We start from the raw sequence: 18,844 nt of genomic DNA on the forward strand, positions 1-18,844 counted from the left end.
ATATGAGATATTCCGGAACAATTACGGACGTTGCCATAATGGAGAAACTAACAGGAACTTTCTTCGCTTTAACGGAATATGGCCGTGGGTAAATGTATAACGGGGTTGCACGAATTGTTCTTTCGCGAATTAGCCTCGGGCCTAGGCTAAACGAGCGAGGAATCAGTGTACGGATAGGTTGTAATTACGTTAAGTGTAGTTAGCGATTTTCGGTTGCGATAACGGTCGAAAGAATCTCTCTCGTGCTAACTCGCGTGACCGTTTTAATTGCGAAGCGTATTAGAAACCGCATTCTTTCCCCCAAACTCCTTCTTCCTTCGTGAAAGTAATTTTACTCAGGTATTGTTCAAATCGCGTAAGCATAAAGAATTCTTTGGGAATTTTTAACTGGACAACTTTGATAGGAAGCTTCGAGGTATACAGAATTCTTCTTTACGATTACGTAACGATTTTTAACTGGTAAATAATGGTCGACAAATTGGAGATTCAAGGGAGTCGAGCAAGTTAAAATGTTCGGAGCTCGAGAACGAAGAGGAAGAGGAAACTATGGCGAAAACTTCACCGTGGGGGTCCGCGAATGGTGCGAATTTCATTATGCACGTGCGAATGCATCAGGAGAGCGAGCGGCGATGCACCGCAAAACGGAGCCCGGTGCTTAAAGTTCATTGAACAATCCGGCTAGAAACGAGGCAGCTGTCGCGCCGCGTATTGCAGTACGTAAATGGGACGTAAATTTGTAAGCATCGCGTGCCCCGCTAGGGAAGGAAGCCCTTTCAAAGGAAATCCTACAGGAGAAGGGAGGAAACGACGCACGCTATCATTTTTGCGGCACCGAGTCACGAGTGCCTTCGTGTTTTATTCCGATCGACCGATTGTTATCGACGTTTAAGACCCCGATCTCTTCCGAACGTAAGGATTCGGTCAACCATCCATTGAGCATTCTTGATATTCGCTGGAAAAAAGAAAATAGGGGAGACAGGGGTCAACAGTAACACTTTGACTTTGGGATACCTCAAACAGCATCACACAATTAGAATAAAAATTGTATGAAAATGTTACCTAATTATCTGACAGTGTTTGATAATGCTCAAGTTATTAGTAAAAAATGGAAAACAGAGAAAGTGTTACAACGGTCCCTTACCGTGGGGTAAAAGTAACACACTTTTATTCTTAAGGAAATCGTAAACTGAATCATAGTATTCAAGAAAGATAAAATTAATGAACTTTGGATCACGTTGTTTTAATTACGATTTTGTTTAACAATGTTTTGAGGGCACAGCACGATAGCTATAACACGCGTACGAACGGTGTAACTGAACTTGCGCGGTTGTACGTAGTTTGAAATCAAAGTCGAGACGTATTCCGCATTGTGTAAGGTCGGTCGATACGATTAACTCAACTATCTATATAACGGTTATTGCACTTTGTTCAATTGGAATTAGTTCATCGCTCTCTTGGCCTTTGCTGGCGTTTACCATCTTGCCAGCTTACGCAACTAAAAGTGATATAAAAACCGTAAGGCAATCGAGCGTAAAGACGAACTGCACCTGTCAATGTATCCCCCCTTTCGGATGCGTGCGTGGAGCAAGAAAAATTACATCTTCCGTGCGTTACAATTATGATGATTCCACGAAGAGCACATAGAAAAGAAACGGTATTAATTTTTATATCCGCTCGAGAATAAATTCTGAGAAGCACCTCAAAAATGGGCCACGAACGACTAACGAGTTAATAAAGAAATTTTACTCGCGACACTGGCTGACCTCGCGCTCGACTATGTCTATGGCTTAATTGTCTGGTTACGATCGCGAACCAAAAATAGAGGTGGAGACCGAACATGTTACAACAACACGCATCCGAGGCTCGATATTTCAGGCACGTCCTGCACGGTGGTCAAAGTAATTAGAATATCGCGTGCCCGAAAAGTGAAATAAATATCAGATTGCAGGGAGTGAACCAAATATGTGCCACGAATGAGAGTATCTTTTATCTATATTGTTCGCCTTACGCGAACGGTCCCCTAATTATTTCGACCGGCGCAATTTGCATCGTGCATCTTACGTGCGCCTCAAGGACACAGGAAGAGTTAAGTGGCGGAAGATTGCGCCTCGAATTGAGGCGTCCCACTTTGCAACCTTGAAGAGATCCTGTCTTGCCATGTCACGGTGATAAAGGTCTACCGTGACTCCGAAGAATAAAACAACCTCGACGGGAACTGAAAACTCTGCACGCGACAATGTTGCGTAAAACTCGAACGTTCCCGCGATTTTAAACCCGGCGCTCGACAATGTTTCTCGTGTGACCAGAAAATAAATCGACCGTGGCTTCGAATCCCTAGGACGTCGAGAGAGGATTGGTCCGCTTTTTACTTCGATTTCCTATTAAACGAACGAAGAAATAGAAATTGGATCATCTAATCAGCACGTATATAGCATCATATTTTTCACTAAGTTTAAATTATTTTTTTCCTATCAATTGGAAGAAGTCCGAGAATTAAATGACCAAACGGTGCATAAAAATGCAAAAGTTGTTTTACGGTACGACTCTCGACCACGAGGATCGAAGAGTTGTACGGAGTCTGTGGTATCAAGCACGCTGGCCGCTGCATACGGGACTGCATAAGAATTTATAAATATAGATTGCCTTCCAGACAAGCATCCATTTCCAGTCTATACGACAAACTCGCGAGTACCGACGGGAGATCAATTTCCATCTTGAATAATGTGAGAAATTACCATTTCTTTTTTTTCCTCGAGTTCTTCGGCGTCTCCTTCGTCATTCGAGACACCGTCGGAAAGAAAAAGCTTCCTTTATTCATTGGATTAATTTCACTTTGTGTGGTTAGCGTCGAAACGATGGGGGACGTTAGTATGCTACCGAGGATGGTCTGCGAAGTTCAATTTGGCACACAACGCGCGCGACGTTCTTCGTGGTTCGTCTTGAGTGTTCTTGCGGCCGCAGGACGAGCTTCCGTGTGGACAACTCGTTAAATTAAGTTCGGTCGGGCCAGGTCATACTTTACACGATACAAAGAAGCTTCGAACTGGCGCAAAGCAACACTCGAAATTCTGCCGGATAACCGAACCAAATTAACCGACCAATTACACTTTGACCTTTCGCGGGCCAATCATACTTCTTCGCGGAACATTTTGCTCTAAGTAGTTTAGACCGGGGCAAACTTCTTCTAAGAAGGACAAAATGGTGATTTGGGTCTTGCCAGGTATAGCCAAAGAAGTTAACTTCTTGCCAGAATTAAGCTTCACTAGGAAGTTTCACTATTCGTCTGTAAACTCGTTTATCTTTTACACGTTATTAAAAATTTGTATCTAGATAAGAACGTTGCCCATCTCTGATAACATGGCAAACTACGAAATAGTTTCTCTAATCGCGGTGTCTCAAGGTACACAAGGCGCGCCTGAGCTTGACCAAAAAGTCGCATGAAATTTAATTGGCCGTTCAAGGCCATTGAGATGCTGTCCCGGCAGTATCGTTTGCTATTCCGAACTTGCCTCCTCGTCTCTTCGCGTAAATCTGCATTAATTCGTTCCCTGACTCGCAAATAGGTTGGCTCGAGCAGGTATCACTGTAAAAATAGAAATTGTATCTGGCGTGATTCCAGTCGGGAAAAGTGACCTTGGCTGGCCAAATGAATTTGACTTTTTTTCAACAAATGGTTTCAAATGCTAATAAAAGAAATTTCTGACCAGCGAGTCCGCCATGTTGTCCCTCCCTGGTCTTTCTAAGGTTAACGCACGAGCTCGCGCGCCTTTCGCCATAAATATTAAATATCCGAAAGCCAGTGAGTTGAAAAAAAAAAAAGAATTATTTATACGAAGGACTCGACGTCGCGGTACTATAGCGGAGATTCCGGTGGTAAGTCGTTAGGTTGGGTTAGGTTATGTCTCGCGGAGCGTACAGACACACCAAGATAGCAGTTTCTCAGGCCGACCCTTTCCATCCCTTCTCCCTGCGATCCTTCGCGGCTGGTTCTCCCTTTATTTTTCCTCTTTCCCCCTCCTTTGGTCGCTCTTTCCACATTTTACCCACCTTCGCGAACTTGGCTCGCAGCTTCGTCCTCCTCGGCTTCACCGCTTCCCCTCCCCTTTCCCCGCTGACCTTCTCCCCTTTCTAGACGTCGTCCGTTTCTCGGACTCACCGACAGAAGCACGTAACCTATACGCGCATATCCTACAAACTGCTCGGTCAAGAACGTCGGCGATTGTACACCGCGGGCTTAACGTTTCGTCGCTAATTCCTCCGCTCGACAGGAAATGCCCGTCCGACCTACGTCACCGCGAAGAAGAAAGGTGTTCATTAAGGGTTCCGGGAAACCCCCTTAATCGCGTGCTTATAAAACTGCGGCGCAACTCGGCGCTCCGTGGCCGACGAATCTTTTTCTGGTACTCGCGTTCGATGCAATTATGCGCATGTAAGATCATCGGAGTGATCAGAGGGGCCAAAGTCACGAGAAAAAGAAACCATTTCCAAGGGAAACTAGTACCTGGACAATTTCGTACCCTGATCGTGAGTTACCTGCAAACTACGGTCGGAGTATCGAATACAGTGGATGACCGACGTGGAACTTTCGCCGCGTCTGTACACCGTTCTCTCAAGGACGGAACAATTTAACCACTTAGGGCTGGAATGTCGACAATATCTTTAAAATTAATGCCTCGCGTATGGTATTATAGATGCAAGATCGTTTATGGCCTACGGGGTCTTCGGTTTCCCGCGTCACTGCCGTTGAAAACCGAGGGATTAACAAGAAATGGTAGTCGGTCGAGCAGAAGCTCCCAAGAGTCGAACCGCGGGGGGAAAAAGGAACGATGGAAACAGAATGGTAGTACAACCACGCTTCGCCACTCGACTCGCGGGCAGGTTGATTGCGAAGTTGAAAGCCGGTACAGGAAACGCGGTATCGCGGTAAAAGTGAGTATTGTTGCAGCATTTTGCGGTAATAACGCCGGGTGCGCGGACCCGGAGGCTACGGGGTTGCGCAACCGATCGTATTCGTTTTCATAAAAATCGTCTCGGTACTTTCGTTTTCGCGCCGTGCCCAAAACCGACGAACGAAGTCGTCGTCGTTGGCTTTCCATCGACGGACTCGTTAACGGTCGACGAGGAAATTATACCCCGGGTTCGGAAGAATTCTAGTTCAACAGCGAGGTTAATGCTTCTAGTAGAGCATAACGAACCGGTGAAACTGCTACAATTTTAATGTCCTTTCGTAGTCGTGCTCAGGTAACCGAGAATTTCCGTTACTGATAGAGACCTTGAGCGGTGTAGGCACACATTGCGTAACTTGCAACTGCCGGTGCTATAGTCCATTCACCGGGCATTTTCACTTTTCATGCATCACAGTCCTGATGGTCAACGCCGGAACGAAGACTCCACAGCGTCGGAATGTACGATCAAACGAGGGAAAAGTTACATCGTTCGAATGCAATTTGGCCAGTCGCGGTTTTGTTATTTGGACGAGGTCGAATCATTGATCCCGACTATGCAATTAGTGCAACGAAGGCTCCTGGGGACGCCGAGAGTTTTGTTCCTGCTATTGTGTGCATCGCAATCTCGCATACTTTACAATTATCGTTCAAACGGTTGTATCAACGATAATTGTCGCTCGACGAGGTCACGTTTGATGATAATACGGCGCTGTCGTACGACTATCATTCAAGCTCGACTTGCGACACATCGTACGATAAATAATTACGCGCACATTTCCTTTACTATTAGGTTGTAAACTAGATTTCGAGCGCTATTACGCATAAAACTCTGTTATCTTGGATGCTATTTAAATTTAGTTTCTTCGTTCGTCTGTTGTTACGGTCGATCGATGTGTGCTATATGCTCATGATATATTTAGGAAATTCAACAATTTTTATAAAAGCTACCATTCATTGCACCTGACCTTCATTTTAGAAGTATGCAAATACTGATTGATATATATAAAACTTGTTTTAGAAGCCGCAAGTTGTACAATAAAACGAAAATGGCTGACAGATCTACTTGCAACACCTGAATGAGACTGTAACGCCTTATGGAGTGTATTCGGTGGAACACTTGCGAGAGAGTTAAGAGCGTAGCCCTCTGGTGGCGACGCCACAAGATCAAACGTGTGTAGCTGGTGGAAAGAGAGTGGCGCAGATGATTTCCCCATTCCAAGGCATAGCAAATCATCCAATTTGTTTCTTGCAATTATATTTAACAAATTGTACAGTCGTGCTCTGTCCATAAAAAACATTTCTTTCGCATTAACAGGCCTATTCGAACGCCAGAAGATTGGCAACGCTTCGACGTAGTCGTTGCACAATGAGACGGTAAATTGCATGTACCGGGGTCAATGAATCCGATTCTTTTCCAAATAAATCCCATCGTTTCATTACGCGCGAAACGCGAAAGATTAGAAGCAGGCTTCGGTTCCCCTGTCCGTCGTTCTCGAGTCATGAATTTCAGAGCTGTTTAAGACCGTCTTGATAGGCTAGGCTTCGCTCGGTGAAAGAAGCTTATAGAGAGCCCGGCTGAAAGAGATCCCTTCGCTCTTCCACTCAGTCCGTTCTACTCTTTTCTGTTGCACATCTATTTCACCCTTTGAGAACTTTTCAATACAGCCTCGGATATCTCGAAGCGCTGTTTACGCGAACCTGGCCGAGAGAAAAAGCTAGGAACTCGCGCGAGCCGGGTGCCTCGAGACCCGAAAAAAAAAGATAGGGAACACGGGGTGTCGCTTCGCTTGAAAAGCCTCTTAAAACAATAAAGCCATTCGTAGACGCGACGGTACAATGTGTATCTACCAGCGAGATAAAGAAAGAAAGGAAAATAAACGCGACGACGAGCCACGTTCGAGCACTATTACGCGCGACGACGAAAAGGAACGGAATTTCCTAACGGCGCTTTCCTCGTCGAACGGGGCCCAAAGCTACGCCCTACCATACTTCCACGGGAACTCGTTTCATAACGAACACAACACGTGGACAATAAATTTCGCTGGACGAGATGTCGTGTCGTTACGAGCCACTCGATGCATCCGCGCGATTACTGCAATCCTTGCATCGGTATGCAGCGAAGCGGATCGCGGATAGGCGAATACGATTGGCGAGCTACCAAAAGGCAATTTGTCGGAAAGGGAAGGAAAATGTTTCGTGGACCGAGTCTGGCCGTGCACGGACGAAACCTCGAAAGATTTGTACCGGTTAGGCGGGAATAAAATAATGCATGGCTAACTTTCGTAAGATTCGGGACCGAAAAGGCGACAAAATTGATCTTTTTTTATTAAATTGTCGCTGTTTAGAAGTACAGAGACGACTTCGATCCTCCATTAAATTCTCGGTATCGCCTGTCCAGTTGGTTTCCTCGTAGTGGAAGTCTCATCAAGCGGCGATCGCGGCTCGTATCGAGTCTTGAAAGGATTCCTTTGAATCGAGTCATTGCTCGGTGCACGGTTCCCCGTGTGTCCGGTTTAGTCACTGCTAGAAAATCCACTCTCTATTTCTCTCCGTCGAACGTCTGAACGACGAAATTCGACCGGGAACGGAAACTGCGGGTCGACTCACTGACTCGGCTAATGCCAAATTAAGCGATGCACGTAATCCTTGTATACCCGTGAAACATGTTCATCCACGCGGACCAGATCTTTCGCTTCCCGTTCATTACCAAGTCAAAGGAGACGGGCAGCAAACGCGACATCAGCTAAACTTCAACAGTGACGCTCTCTCGATTCTTCCCGCAAGAAGATGGCTCTACGAGCCTCTCATCGTGCTCATGATTTCTTCTGCAATATCTTTCCTCTTGACCGTGACCAAAAGGACATCTTTCCCTATGTTCCTCATCTTCTTTTTTAAAATAACGCGGAGGAAGAGGTATCGTGTTTGTATTTAAAATTTCCAAAGACGCCAGAACTCGTTTGCGTCGTATACCCCACTGGGCGATCGAATACCTAGGAACGTCGTCAAAGGTTTACTGTCGTCGTCATAGTCCATCGTTCCAGTTGGTCGTCTATTCTTCCATAAAGGAACTCGTCCTGATCGAGCCTCGCCGAGGGCACTTACGTGCGCCGATGGGTTCGAAGGCACGCACACGTGTGTCCCTTCGCGGAGAGACGAAGAACAAAACCGAAAAGAAGAAGTGGAAGACGAGAAAGCCTTGCCGGGGGCGGTCAGTGGCCCCTGCACCGGCTACCATGAGACGACAGAAACGCTACGGCCCCACTCTTTACGCGCTTAGAGGCCTCCAAGGAGAATAATAATGGGAATTATGGCAAACGATGACTGGAACTCGTCGAAAGGAACCGTATTTTCTGTCCCTGTCGCGATAACGACGCTTTAACGAGCGACGAACAATGCTGGAACAACGAAACCACTGTGCGTTCTCCCCTGAATCCCGCTCGATCAGAGATTTCCCTTTAAACAAACGGTAAATATTTCACTCGAGAAAGCCAACGGAGCGAGTTTTTATTTTACCATAACTGGTGACCCAAACGTTAGATTCCCTCCAGACAACGGGAAATTTAAAATACATTGTAGCAAACGGTGGAATCTTCGAATGGAAGATGTTGAAATCACTGAACAAACGTCTATATCTGGTAATCTAAATGGTAGATATTTCGCTCAAGACAGCGAACGAAGTGTGTATTTTTATTTAAACTGCAATCTTTCGCTCAAGAAAGAGAACGATGAAATTTTCATTCAACGAAGCAAACTGTCTGCAGCCGATAAGCGTGCAAATTTACTCTGTCAGAGCATAAATGGCGAACACTGTGCACCGCTGAAAGTTTGGTCATCAAATTAACTGAAAATAAAATATTGAATGATTTTGAATAAACATGCTCTCGCTGCCGCGTACTACTACCACCGATTATGCAAAGAGATCTGCATGAAATAGAAAAGGAGAAGACTTTCACAACATAGAACATACAATGAGGAATAGTTTTCACAGTGTTCAAGATTCAATTAAAAGATAAAATACTTTCATAACGTAGCATGCAACATTCATTAGAGAAGGTGATATAATTTATGAATGCTTTCGGTAATCCATGCGGCAGCAAATGCAGAATATGCAGCAGAATGCATTCCCAGATATCTGCTTGCATCGGAGTCGATTATCGCCACCTGAACAAGCAAAGGTCAATAAACTATTCAGCGAATGATACGATAATAATATTACTCAACCGTCCTTACTCCTACGAGTTGTTTGATCGACGTTTTTAGGCAGATGTAATATGCCTCGATCATTTATTACTTTCAAATTCTTATGGTCCACTTGGAACAATAACGAGTGGCTATAAAATCGTTTCGGGACGTTTGGACGTATTAATTTCCCAAAAGAAATTTCTCATTCTGCGCAGCAACTTTTCTCATATCGCGTTCGTGCGTGTTTTATTGGAAGCTTAATGAAATTTTCATCGAAAACTTGGAAATTCGTCGAGCATTCATGACTTCACCGAGAGCTCGAGACTTCGTTATTTAGTTCACACGAAATTATTTTATCAAATTTCTGGACGTTACGTACTCGATTGCTACGCGCAGTGTGCCACAACCGTTCTGGCCGCGTTGATGATAGAAGTTCCAACAAAACCACGGCGTGATTTCATTTCAAAATTCCAGATCGTCGCGGAAAGCCTACTATTAGTTTCACGGTTCATTTTGTCTGTCACGGTGATGGTCACCCCGTAACGCTAACAGGTACTTGCGAAGAGCTTTCGCCTCGTTTTAAATCCCTTCGTTCCAGCGGAGAAGTTTGTCATTCCGTTCAGCAACTTTTCTCATATCTTCGAATTCATGCGAGACGATCTCGAGCGGGAACGCCGGTGAACGTGCAACTTCCATCGGACGCTTTATGCAGGCCAGGTTGCTGCAATCGGAAACACGAAACTTCGTCGTGTGTAAAAGAGAGAGAAAGAGAGAAGGAAGGTGTAACAGGGGGCAGCGAATGAAGCTGCTGAAGGAGAAAAGATGATGATAATGAAGATGATGCGGTGAAGAAATAAAAGGAGAAAGAAGGGGGGGGGGCATCCGGTCGACGAGTACAAGGCATTCAAACACGTACTCGTCGTCCTCGTGGCGAGAGAACAACGTTGTGCACGCGGAAAAAGGGCCTGGGGATCCTCTGCTGGACGGCAAGGGCTACGAACCACTCGCCGTGATCTTTAACCCTTTCTAGTTCAAGGCTTCTTTAATCGCATTATATCGCAAATAGCGACGAAATGATTATGAAATTAAATCTGATATTAAACGTGTAACATTACGAGATAGAATACACTTATGCTGTTACACGTTTCTAGATAATTGATGAGAGTTAAAATTAGAGCGTGGCACACGCCATGCTTCACCGGAAGCATATATTTTTGCTACACCATGGAACGCCCGAGTAAAGATGGCTGTTTACATTTGCACTCTTACTCTTTCAACAGTTAATACGAAACTGTCCATCGACGCTCGGGAGGCTGTTACTCCGATGAAAGACGAGACTGAAGAGTGCAATTGCCAACTAACGACGTCTAAGTAGATAGATAACGGCAATTTAACTATTACAAAATGCAGCTTTCTGTCCCGCGTGTTCGATTGAGGAATTACCGTTGCTCCATCGCGAGAGAAGAAACTTCAATTTGGGAAAGACGGTGACAAAGGAAAAGGATCGTGGGTGATGGTGGTCCCGCGGCGTCTCAAAAGGGAAGAATAGAAGTAGTCACAATGGCGGTCCATGAAATTGGGTTCTTTCACAATCGAAACCTTACATTTGGTGTATTACAACCTTTACTTAACCCGGGGGATCCCCAGCTTTCTAAGTCTAAGACGTCCTTGGTGCCTCGACGTTGCATTTACGATACTTGGAACGGTTTTTGTAGCGTCCCTGGCGTCCCAAATGCCCAACCTTGCTTTTGTAGCGTCACCTCCCCGTACTCTCCGCCAGAGGGCTACACTCGTGTCTTTCTCGCAGGTGCTCGACTAACTACCCAATATCGTCTAAAGCAGAGCCTGATGGAGTCCAATAACTTTCTCGTTTCCTACAAACTAGTATAGTCTCTGGTGAAGAGTCGAAAACGTTTTGGAATTCGTTCGTAGCCATCGCTGAGCGATGCCTCGACAGGGAAAAGGTGCAAAGATACCTGGCAAAGCGAGAGAGGAACGCTATAGAAAATGGTAGAGTGGAACGGAGGCCAATACACGACGAGGGGTGGGGGACTTTACTACTCGAGGACCAGGTAAAGGCCCTTGTCCTCTATTGTGCCACGGTTTGAGCTGACGCTAGTGATAGATACCTTTCCTGGCATTATGTGCACCCACACCACCGAACACGGTCACCTTTTACACGGCACAGGTTACCGAACGTAGCACGCCCGCCCTTTTTATCCGTGAATATATCGCGCGGTGACCACAACGACCTGGAAACACGAGAAATCTCGTCTTCCTGTCGATCCACCGAACCCGATACATACCGTCACCCGCCATTTAAGCGTAACCACCTTATCCTCGTAATCATAATAATTTAATCTTTGTTCTCTCCAACCCTCCTCAGCAGGGTGACCAAGAATTCCTCCTCTTTCGTATCATTCATCGCTGACCGGGATGATAGGTTGCATTACGAAAGCAGGAAGTCATTACCGGCAGTAACTCGGCGAAACGGGCGTTTTTAGAGTGGAATATGTAGATCGTCGATCGCCAAGACGATGGCACGTGAAAGTGCTAATTATTATCGATGTCGTTCCCCTTACGTTTTCTCACGAACGTATTCGATAGCCATCGAGATCGTAACCAGAATTTGAGGATACGATTTACGAGACGATCGCGAGATCTAATTAAACGATCGGCGGTTCTTTTTCGTGCATTTCTCGAAAGATTCGGGGAATTGTTTAACCCTGATTGCGGTTGAGAGGCCGGGTCTCTCTGTTTTCCGTGCACTCATCCCTCCGGGATCGTTCGCCAATTTACCTTTACGCCAGAATGCATTCATATGCCCTTTACTCGGCTACATTATGTCGACCATCGACCTGGAAACACGAGAATGCTTGTCTTCCTGGGACGCGGGCACGAAATCCATGCCAATTTTTCGTATGCAGTATTTCTGCAGTGGAAATTCTCGCTGACGAAACCATACGCTGGAGTGTGTCTTTTTTAATCGTATTGCACGGCTTCGGTATTATTGCGTTAAGCTGTTATTCGCAGGTGTAAAATGATTCTTCGTTTCCTCGAGAACTATCGAAAATATTGAACAAGTTTCTTCTACGGAAAACTTGATAAAAAAAGGTGCAGAATAGCATTGTTCTACTTTCGGAACAATTTTGCATAATTTACGTAAGATCTGAATTGTCTTTTACAAGTATACCGCTTTGAATATCTAGAAAATGATTTATACCTTACGGTATTTCGATTTGAACGTGTTTCATCCTCAAGGTTGGCTAGTAACGGGGCCTTTTTGTTACATTCCGCTCACTATAAAGAATGATTCAAAATAGATACTACAGTATAAAATAGGTCAAGACTATCTTGGTAAATGTATAGTCGGTACAAATCTACACCCACGCATCCGATATGGTATCAAAATTTAAATTCAACCAAGAATATTCAACAAGATATTATCTACTAATATTCCCTCGTAAACGATTTCAATAAAATTCTCTAAAAGTATGTCTGTGATTAAAAGAGCACAATGTTTGTGATACAATTTCAATGCATTGTTAATTTGTCACATAATACCGTGCAAAAAATTACCTGTCGACTGCTAATATTCAGACCGTAATACACATAATTTTGTAAAATGAGAAGGTGAAATATCTCGAACTTAAATCTTGTACAATGTAAAAAGAACTCTTACAGTTGGCTGTACGTTGGCCCAATTCCTTGAATTCGTTCTCTATCTCCTCTTATCTACGGGGTTGGTATATCAATGGCCCACATTGTCTCAAGAAAATTTAATCAACGATTCTCTGTTCCCGATTACAAAATCACGATGAAAATGGAATTCTGTCCAGGGCTCGCTATTATCGTCTTCCTTGTTCGTCGCGTACTCGTGCGCGGCGCGCTTTAACAATGCGTACGCACGACAAAACGAAAGGGTCGCGTGCATTGATACGCATGCAATTAAGATGGCACACGGATGCACGCGCGCTTTAATACTAATTATCGGTGGTACACCGGCAACGAAAGCGTTTGCACATAAAGAACGCGCGCTTAACACGAGTCGAATGCGTAAGTCGCTCGAGTATACGCGCCTTTTCGCTACCCAACGGCAGAAAATAATAGGTTATATTAGTGGCCGAAGCCACGGAAATACCTGGCAAGAAATACATAAATTATGTATTGCCTACATTCGTAAGTCGTTCAAACGTGTTATAAGCCGGGAGCCTTAACTTCATTTTTCTAAACCTCTCAATTTCGATATAAATTAAATGGTTTTTAAGAAAAGAATATTTATTTATTACACGAATAGAATAGATATAAACAGAAGTGAAAGAATAGACAAGTAAATAAATAAATCACTGTTTGAAAATTAATTCCGAGAAACGAACAGATTTTTCCAATATGGCCGCGGCGGCGTTATTTATCGCAACATACACACGAGACGTCATCACGGCACGTGCTCAGTATCCTTTGCAATCGTCGACGAAGAGGTCATCGGTTTAACTTCGTTCACACAATTGGGCGGATTAACGTCGTAATAAATCTCAATTAGGGCGGCTCCTACGCTATGCTCTCGACTATCGGAGGGGAGATTTTCGTAGATTTTTATTTCCCCGAGTGTCCAAAGCAGGGCGACAATCACCGTGTGAATCGGTGCAGGTGCTTCGATTAGAGTTCATCAATATGAATACGTATCTCTAGATAAAATCCAGTTAAGAGAATATAATAATAGAAAACAAAACCATTAATAAATCAACATTTGCTGCACTATAAATACATATACGGGGTGTTCAGTCGCCTTTGGGAAAAATTTTAATGGGAGATTCTAGAGGTCAAAAGAATCAATTTGTTGATTGAGACTTCGTTAAAAAGTTATTAAAAAATTAAATTAAAAAATTCCAAATCGTTCTAAAAAAATTATTTTCGGTTGCAGGGGGCAATTACAATCATTTTTGGTGAACAGACATACCCCCGAAATCTTACTCACTTTCGAGAAAAAAATTCGATTAGGTGCCTAATTTTTCGACGAAAAAAAAAATTTCAAATCGTACTAAAAAAATTATTTTCGATTGCGGGGGTCAATTACAATCATTTTTTGTGAATAGCCATACCCCCGAAATCTTACTCACTTTCGAGAAAAAAATTCGATTAGGTATCTAAATTCTCGATGTGACACCCCTTTGGTCTTCGATGCGATAGTTCGTGGTTGAACCTTTCTAGGGTTAATTATTTCAATAATTATTTATTGAAATTGCCAGCTACGTTGGTTCCAATGGTTCGCCTAATTTACGTCGCTGAAGAACACGGCCATCTCTTTCTCAGCGCGACAGTGCAATTATAAAAACAGGCGTATATTTCGTGGTGGTGTTTGGCGGCCATTCCACCGCATAAAACAACTTATAGCCCATTAACGCGAGCCCACTTAACGTTACGCGTACAATCTGCCCTTGATACCATTCATAATGAAGTGCACTGTACACTGCGAGGGCACTATGTATGCTGCCCCCATCGATACCGTGGCAATAAATCGCAAAACCGTGCAATTACCTCCATAATTAAGCGAAACTATACGCGACTACAAAACGTCTAGATACATAATTCTCTACATAGGATTCTTTACTCGATCGAATTTCTTTAACTCAATTTATTTGATTATGAAACAGTTAATTGAGACACTAATTTAACGTGTGGCGTCGTTTATCTTAAAATTATTAGGAACGAGAAGACTAGTACTTTTCAAGAACGGTATAAAGTCAGAAAATCTTCAATTAGTTAATTAACGAAATCGAGTCGCAGATCGAAAGGGAAGTTATCCTTTTGGATAAACGTTCGTTTACTTTCTGGCTGTACGTACACGAAAGCGATTTGGCCTGGTGCCGAGAAATCGTTGTTTGTTCTACTCAGCAATGTTCTCAATGTTTAAATCGCTGCATATTAGGCTTGACCCCTTTCAGGAAACATTCAACCCTGTCGCTGCACATTCACATCGAACGTTCATCTTTGTCATGGATATTGTAACGTTGAGCGTGTATCCTGTTCTCGTGCCAGTTTCGTGACAAAGCGAATACCGTTTGTACGTAATAACGACAGCAATTACCGGCAAGCTGAACTTACGGTTTATTTGTCGTGGAAAAATTCATCGCTAATATGAATTTCACTGAAATACAGCTTTCTAATTAATTTTCGTAGTGAAAATAATAACGGTATTTTCATGAATTATTCGATCGAATTCTGTCCATTGGAATCGTATGTTCGTTAATTTGTTGAATCCTTGCAGCGACGTTTGAGATATTAACGATACGTGATTAAGGATCGACAGCGTGTAAACGCGATCAACGCGAGGAAAACGTGAAACAACACGGTGCATAAAAGATGAAAATGGGCGCGAAAACTCACCAGTGGCGCAGGCGCTCCCAGCGATCCAGATGAAATAAACAGCGGCAAACAAAATCCGCGTCCTCGTGCTCAGGAAGGTCGACAGGTCCGCCACCGCATTTCTCCACGGCAACTCCATGTTACTTGGTAAATTCTGGCTGAACCGCTCTGCCACTTGCACTTCCTTCACACTTCACTACAGAACGTCATACAATCGCACGGCAGAGTCACGCGAACGAATACCGACAATTCCTAGACGCTCTCCGCATTTTTGAGTTCACGTGGCGAGTTCAGCCTCGATTACGTTTTCTTTCGAGAGGCGTAACGGAAGAGCATTACGACGTACACCTGTGAGACAACATTCCTCTTACTTGCACTCGCAGTCCCTCCTCCTTTCAAGAAACTTACGATCATGTAGCATCCGTGCCTATATCCATTCGACTTTCTTGTATTCGTCGGCACTTTTTTTTCTTGCTTTCAGATCGATGCATCAAGTCTAACACTTCTTTTGTCAGATTACGTTTAACGTGTCGCTGAAGGCTTTCTTACGGTTCATCGTAACATTCCAAATATTTGTTGACCGATTATACGCGTATACGCTTAAAACGCTGCGGGATTCGTTAAACGCGTAAACGAATCTCTGTGATTATCGTAAAACGATAGAAAATGCATCGGTTGACAAACGGAATCACACGGAAATATCGTCGCGAGAATAAGAAAAAAGTTAGAGATCTTTGTGGGACGTACGCAATGCTAGTGTCGACGATTTGAAACACGTATGTTAGATAAGTTAAACATTCAATTGTCGGTGCACTTGAATTCACATCTATTGTAATAGTTTAATTTCTAACAAATACACTGTATACGAAAATTATGAACTATCGTGTTTCAATACTTTCTTCTGCACCGTTGTCCCTTCAGGAAAGTCTCAAGTAACGCAGCACAAAACGGTCACATTCACCTGGTAACACCTGGCAACACCGTTAAATTTTTTGGAAATTCATTTACACGTTTTCTTATTAAAATAAAAAATACCCACGGAGAACTTTTCTTATGAAATTCTGACGAAAAGCAGAAACTTTCATAACGCGACGCGTGATCCGAACTGTCCGTGAGTTTCGTTCGAATTACAAAGTTTTGTTGACTGACCGTCATCGGCTGCGTTCACAGGAGGTATAAAGTTGAAATTACAGCCACGCGCATGCCGAACGTCGCCACAGACGTTCAGCCAGTCAGCAAAGAGATACGACGTCCAATCAGAAGTGTTCTGTAATTTGAGATACAGTGGTTGGTATCCACTGCACATTTAGTACAAAAATTTCATTTTTTAATAAAAAAGATTTCCATTAAATAGTTAGCACATTGACTGATGATTATTTGATGACCAACATGTTTACAAAGTGTAAATAAGAAGAGGTAAAAGAACCCTGATACTCGTAATATTTTAAACAATGCTATTGTCATTAGGCATGCTATGCAATAAAAAGTATACTGTTAAACAGTCGAATATTTCTATTTTTCACGCTATAATAATTTGAATAAATATTGAAGACATATCTAGATATGAAAAGCTGCCCTGACAATAACGTGTTAATATTTTCTTATAAAAAATTAATTTATATAGCAGCATAGCTTTTATAAAATATCACATTATCAATATTTTTAATTTATACACAAAACACGATATAAATTTATTTTCCTATACAATTTTCATTTATTTCTTGTTTTCCATAACCTATATCTACACCAAAGGAAAAGTATTAGGTAATTGATTTATTAATAATAAAGATAGAAATAGAAATTTTCAATGTTATGAAATTTTTATTGAATTAAATAAAAATTAAAAGAAGAATCCAAGTATTTTCCCTCCAAGATGTTTTCTCCTAGCTTCTTCATGATCCATAATTCCTCCGCTTGTAGTTAAGACAACGTATCTGCAACATATGAAATACATTACGTATGTAATCAATTATTCTTTATGTAGCAGAAACTTCTAAATACATACCCAAACTGACGAGATGGTAAAAGGTTGTTGGTCCACTTTTCAATATCATTAATTGGAACATCAAATCTAGGTGAAATAACACCACACTTGTTTAACCTTCCACTGAGATTTACTACAACTTTGCCGCTACGATGATCGTCAACAATTTCAAATTCTCCTATGTATCCTAAAAATCATAAAAATAATACAATAAAATTCTAGTATTAAACAAATTAAGTTCCAAAAATGAATACACAAGAATGAAATACATTCTAATGTTAAAAACAAAAGAAAACCAGAGAATACTTATGGTGTTTTCTTACCTTTCCTCATCATAACAGTTAAAAATTTAATGATTACTTTTGAGCAGGGTCTTAAAAGCACCTGTCTTTTTCCACGCTTTTCAGCATTGTTAATGGATTTGAGGGCATCGCTAAGAACGTTCATACGCACCATGGCTGAAAAGAAAATAATTTAAAATTACGTATTCTCTAATTACAAACACAAAAACTGTTTTTCACGAAGTGTATTGATTATATCCATAATATAACTGTGACAACTAAACATAACCTATAAAAAACATAAAATAAGTTTAAGGAATATAATTCTGCCGTTTTACATATGTAAACGTCATAATTCACGTAATGTGAATTTAACATTAAATAACTTTAAATAATACCACTTTCATTTAGTAAACAAAACAATACAACGAGACGACTTGTCTGGTTTACCTCTCTGATCACTTTAAGGCTTACGTTTTTGAACACTATATTTATCAAAATATTACCACTAAATAGTCGATACCTTAAGCTAATATTTAATTTATAATTAATTTATGTCGGATGAGTTTTAAACAAAGAGATTACCTGCGATTTATTATTTTATTTATCACAGCAACGTACACGCTCGTTTAGCCGAACGAAAAAGAGAAATTCGAAGTCAGTGTTACCATACTAACTTCTTGAATTGCTTGCAATTTCATTGGTCAAAATTTTTGGAACTTACCATAATATTGTTGCTAATCGTTGTCTAGTATTTTATGTAATAACAATTAATAACAATAATTCTATACAAAGAATAAGTTCATTATCAACATTATAAATTTGCAATCACGTAATTTAATTTTCTAATACAAGGGATTCCGTTGAATAAAGAAAGTAGTTTGTTCGATAATAAACCAATTTGTCCAAGAAATCATATATGATTGGAGTATAAATAAAGCGAATAAATAATACGTTCCAAGTCACATTTTTAACAATATTTATATTCTATCAACTTTCATTTGTTTTTTCAAATATATTATTTATGGTTGTTATGTTGAGAATGACGAACTACCTTAATGCAATCAACGTAGTTAAGATAGACCAAC

General features: G+C 42.0%; 2 protein-coding genes across 2 annotated transcripts in view; both read right to left on the reverse strand.

Annotated features, from left to right (window-relative positions):
- Positions 1–16,534, reverse strand: part of LOC122398544 (protein sidekick) — a 38,365-nt gene extending 21,831 nt beyond the window's left edge. The window contains exon 1 of the mRNA XM_043398527.1: positions 15,513–16,534. Coding sequence (XP_043254462.1) covers positions 15,513–15,630 — 118 coding nt within the window. The 5' untranslated portion in view covers positions 15,631–16,534. The remainder of the gene's footprint in view (positions 1–15,512) is intronic.
- A 763-nt stretch (positions 16,535–17,297) lies between these two features.
- On the reverse strand, positions 17,298–18,426 carry LOC122398181 (40S ribosomal protein S15Aa). Its single transcript, XM_043397847.1, has 4 exons — positions 18,342–18,426; positions 17,799–17,933; positions 17,497–17,662; positions 17,298–17,425 (listed from the first exon to the last, which is right to left on the reverse strand). The coding sequence occupies exons 2-4, from the start codon at positions 17,929–17,931 to the stop codon at positions 17,332–17,334; spliced, it is 393 nt and encodes a 130-aa protein (XP_043253782.1). The 5' UTR covers positions 17,932–17,933; positions 18,342–18,426; the 3' UTR covers positions 17,298–17,331.
- Between the last annotated feature and the right edge of the window lie 418 nt (positions 18,427–18,844).

This window comes from Colletes gigas, unplaced genomic scaffold (assembly GCF_013123115.1).
Source record: "Colletes gigas isolate AHSC1104 unplaced genomic scaffold, ASM1312311v1 Colletes_gigas_Sc00011, whole genome shotgun sequence".
Classification (NCBI taxonomy): domain Eukaryota; kingdom Metazoa; phylum Arthropoda; class Insecta; order Hymenoptera; family Colletidae; genus Colletes; species Colletes gigas.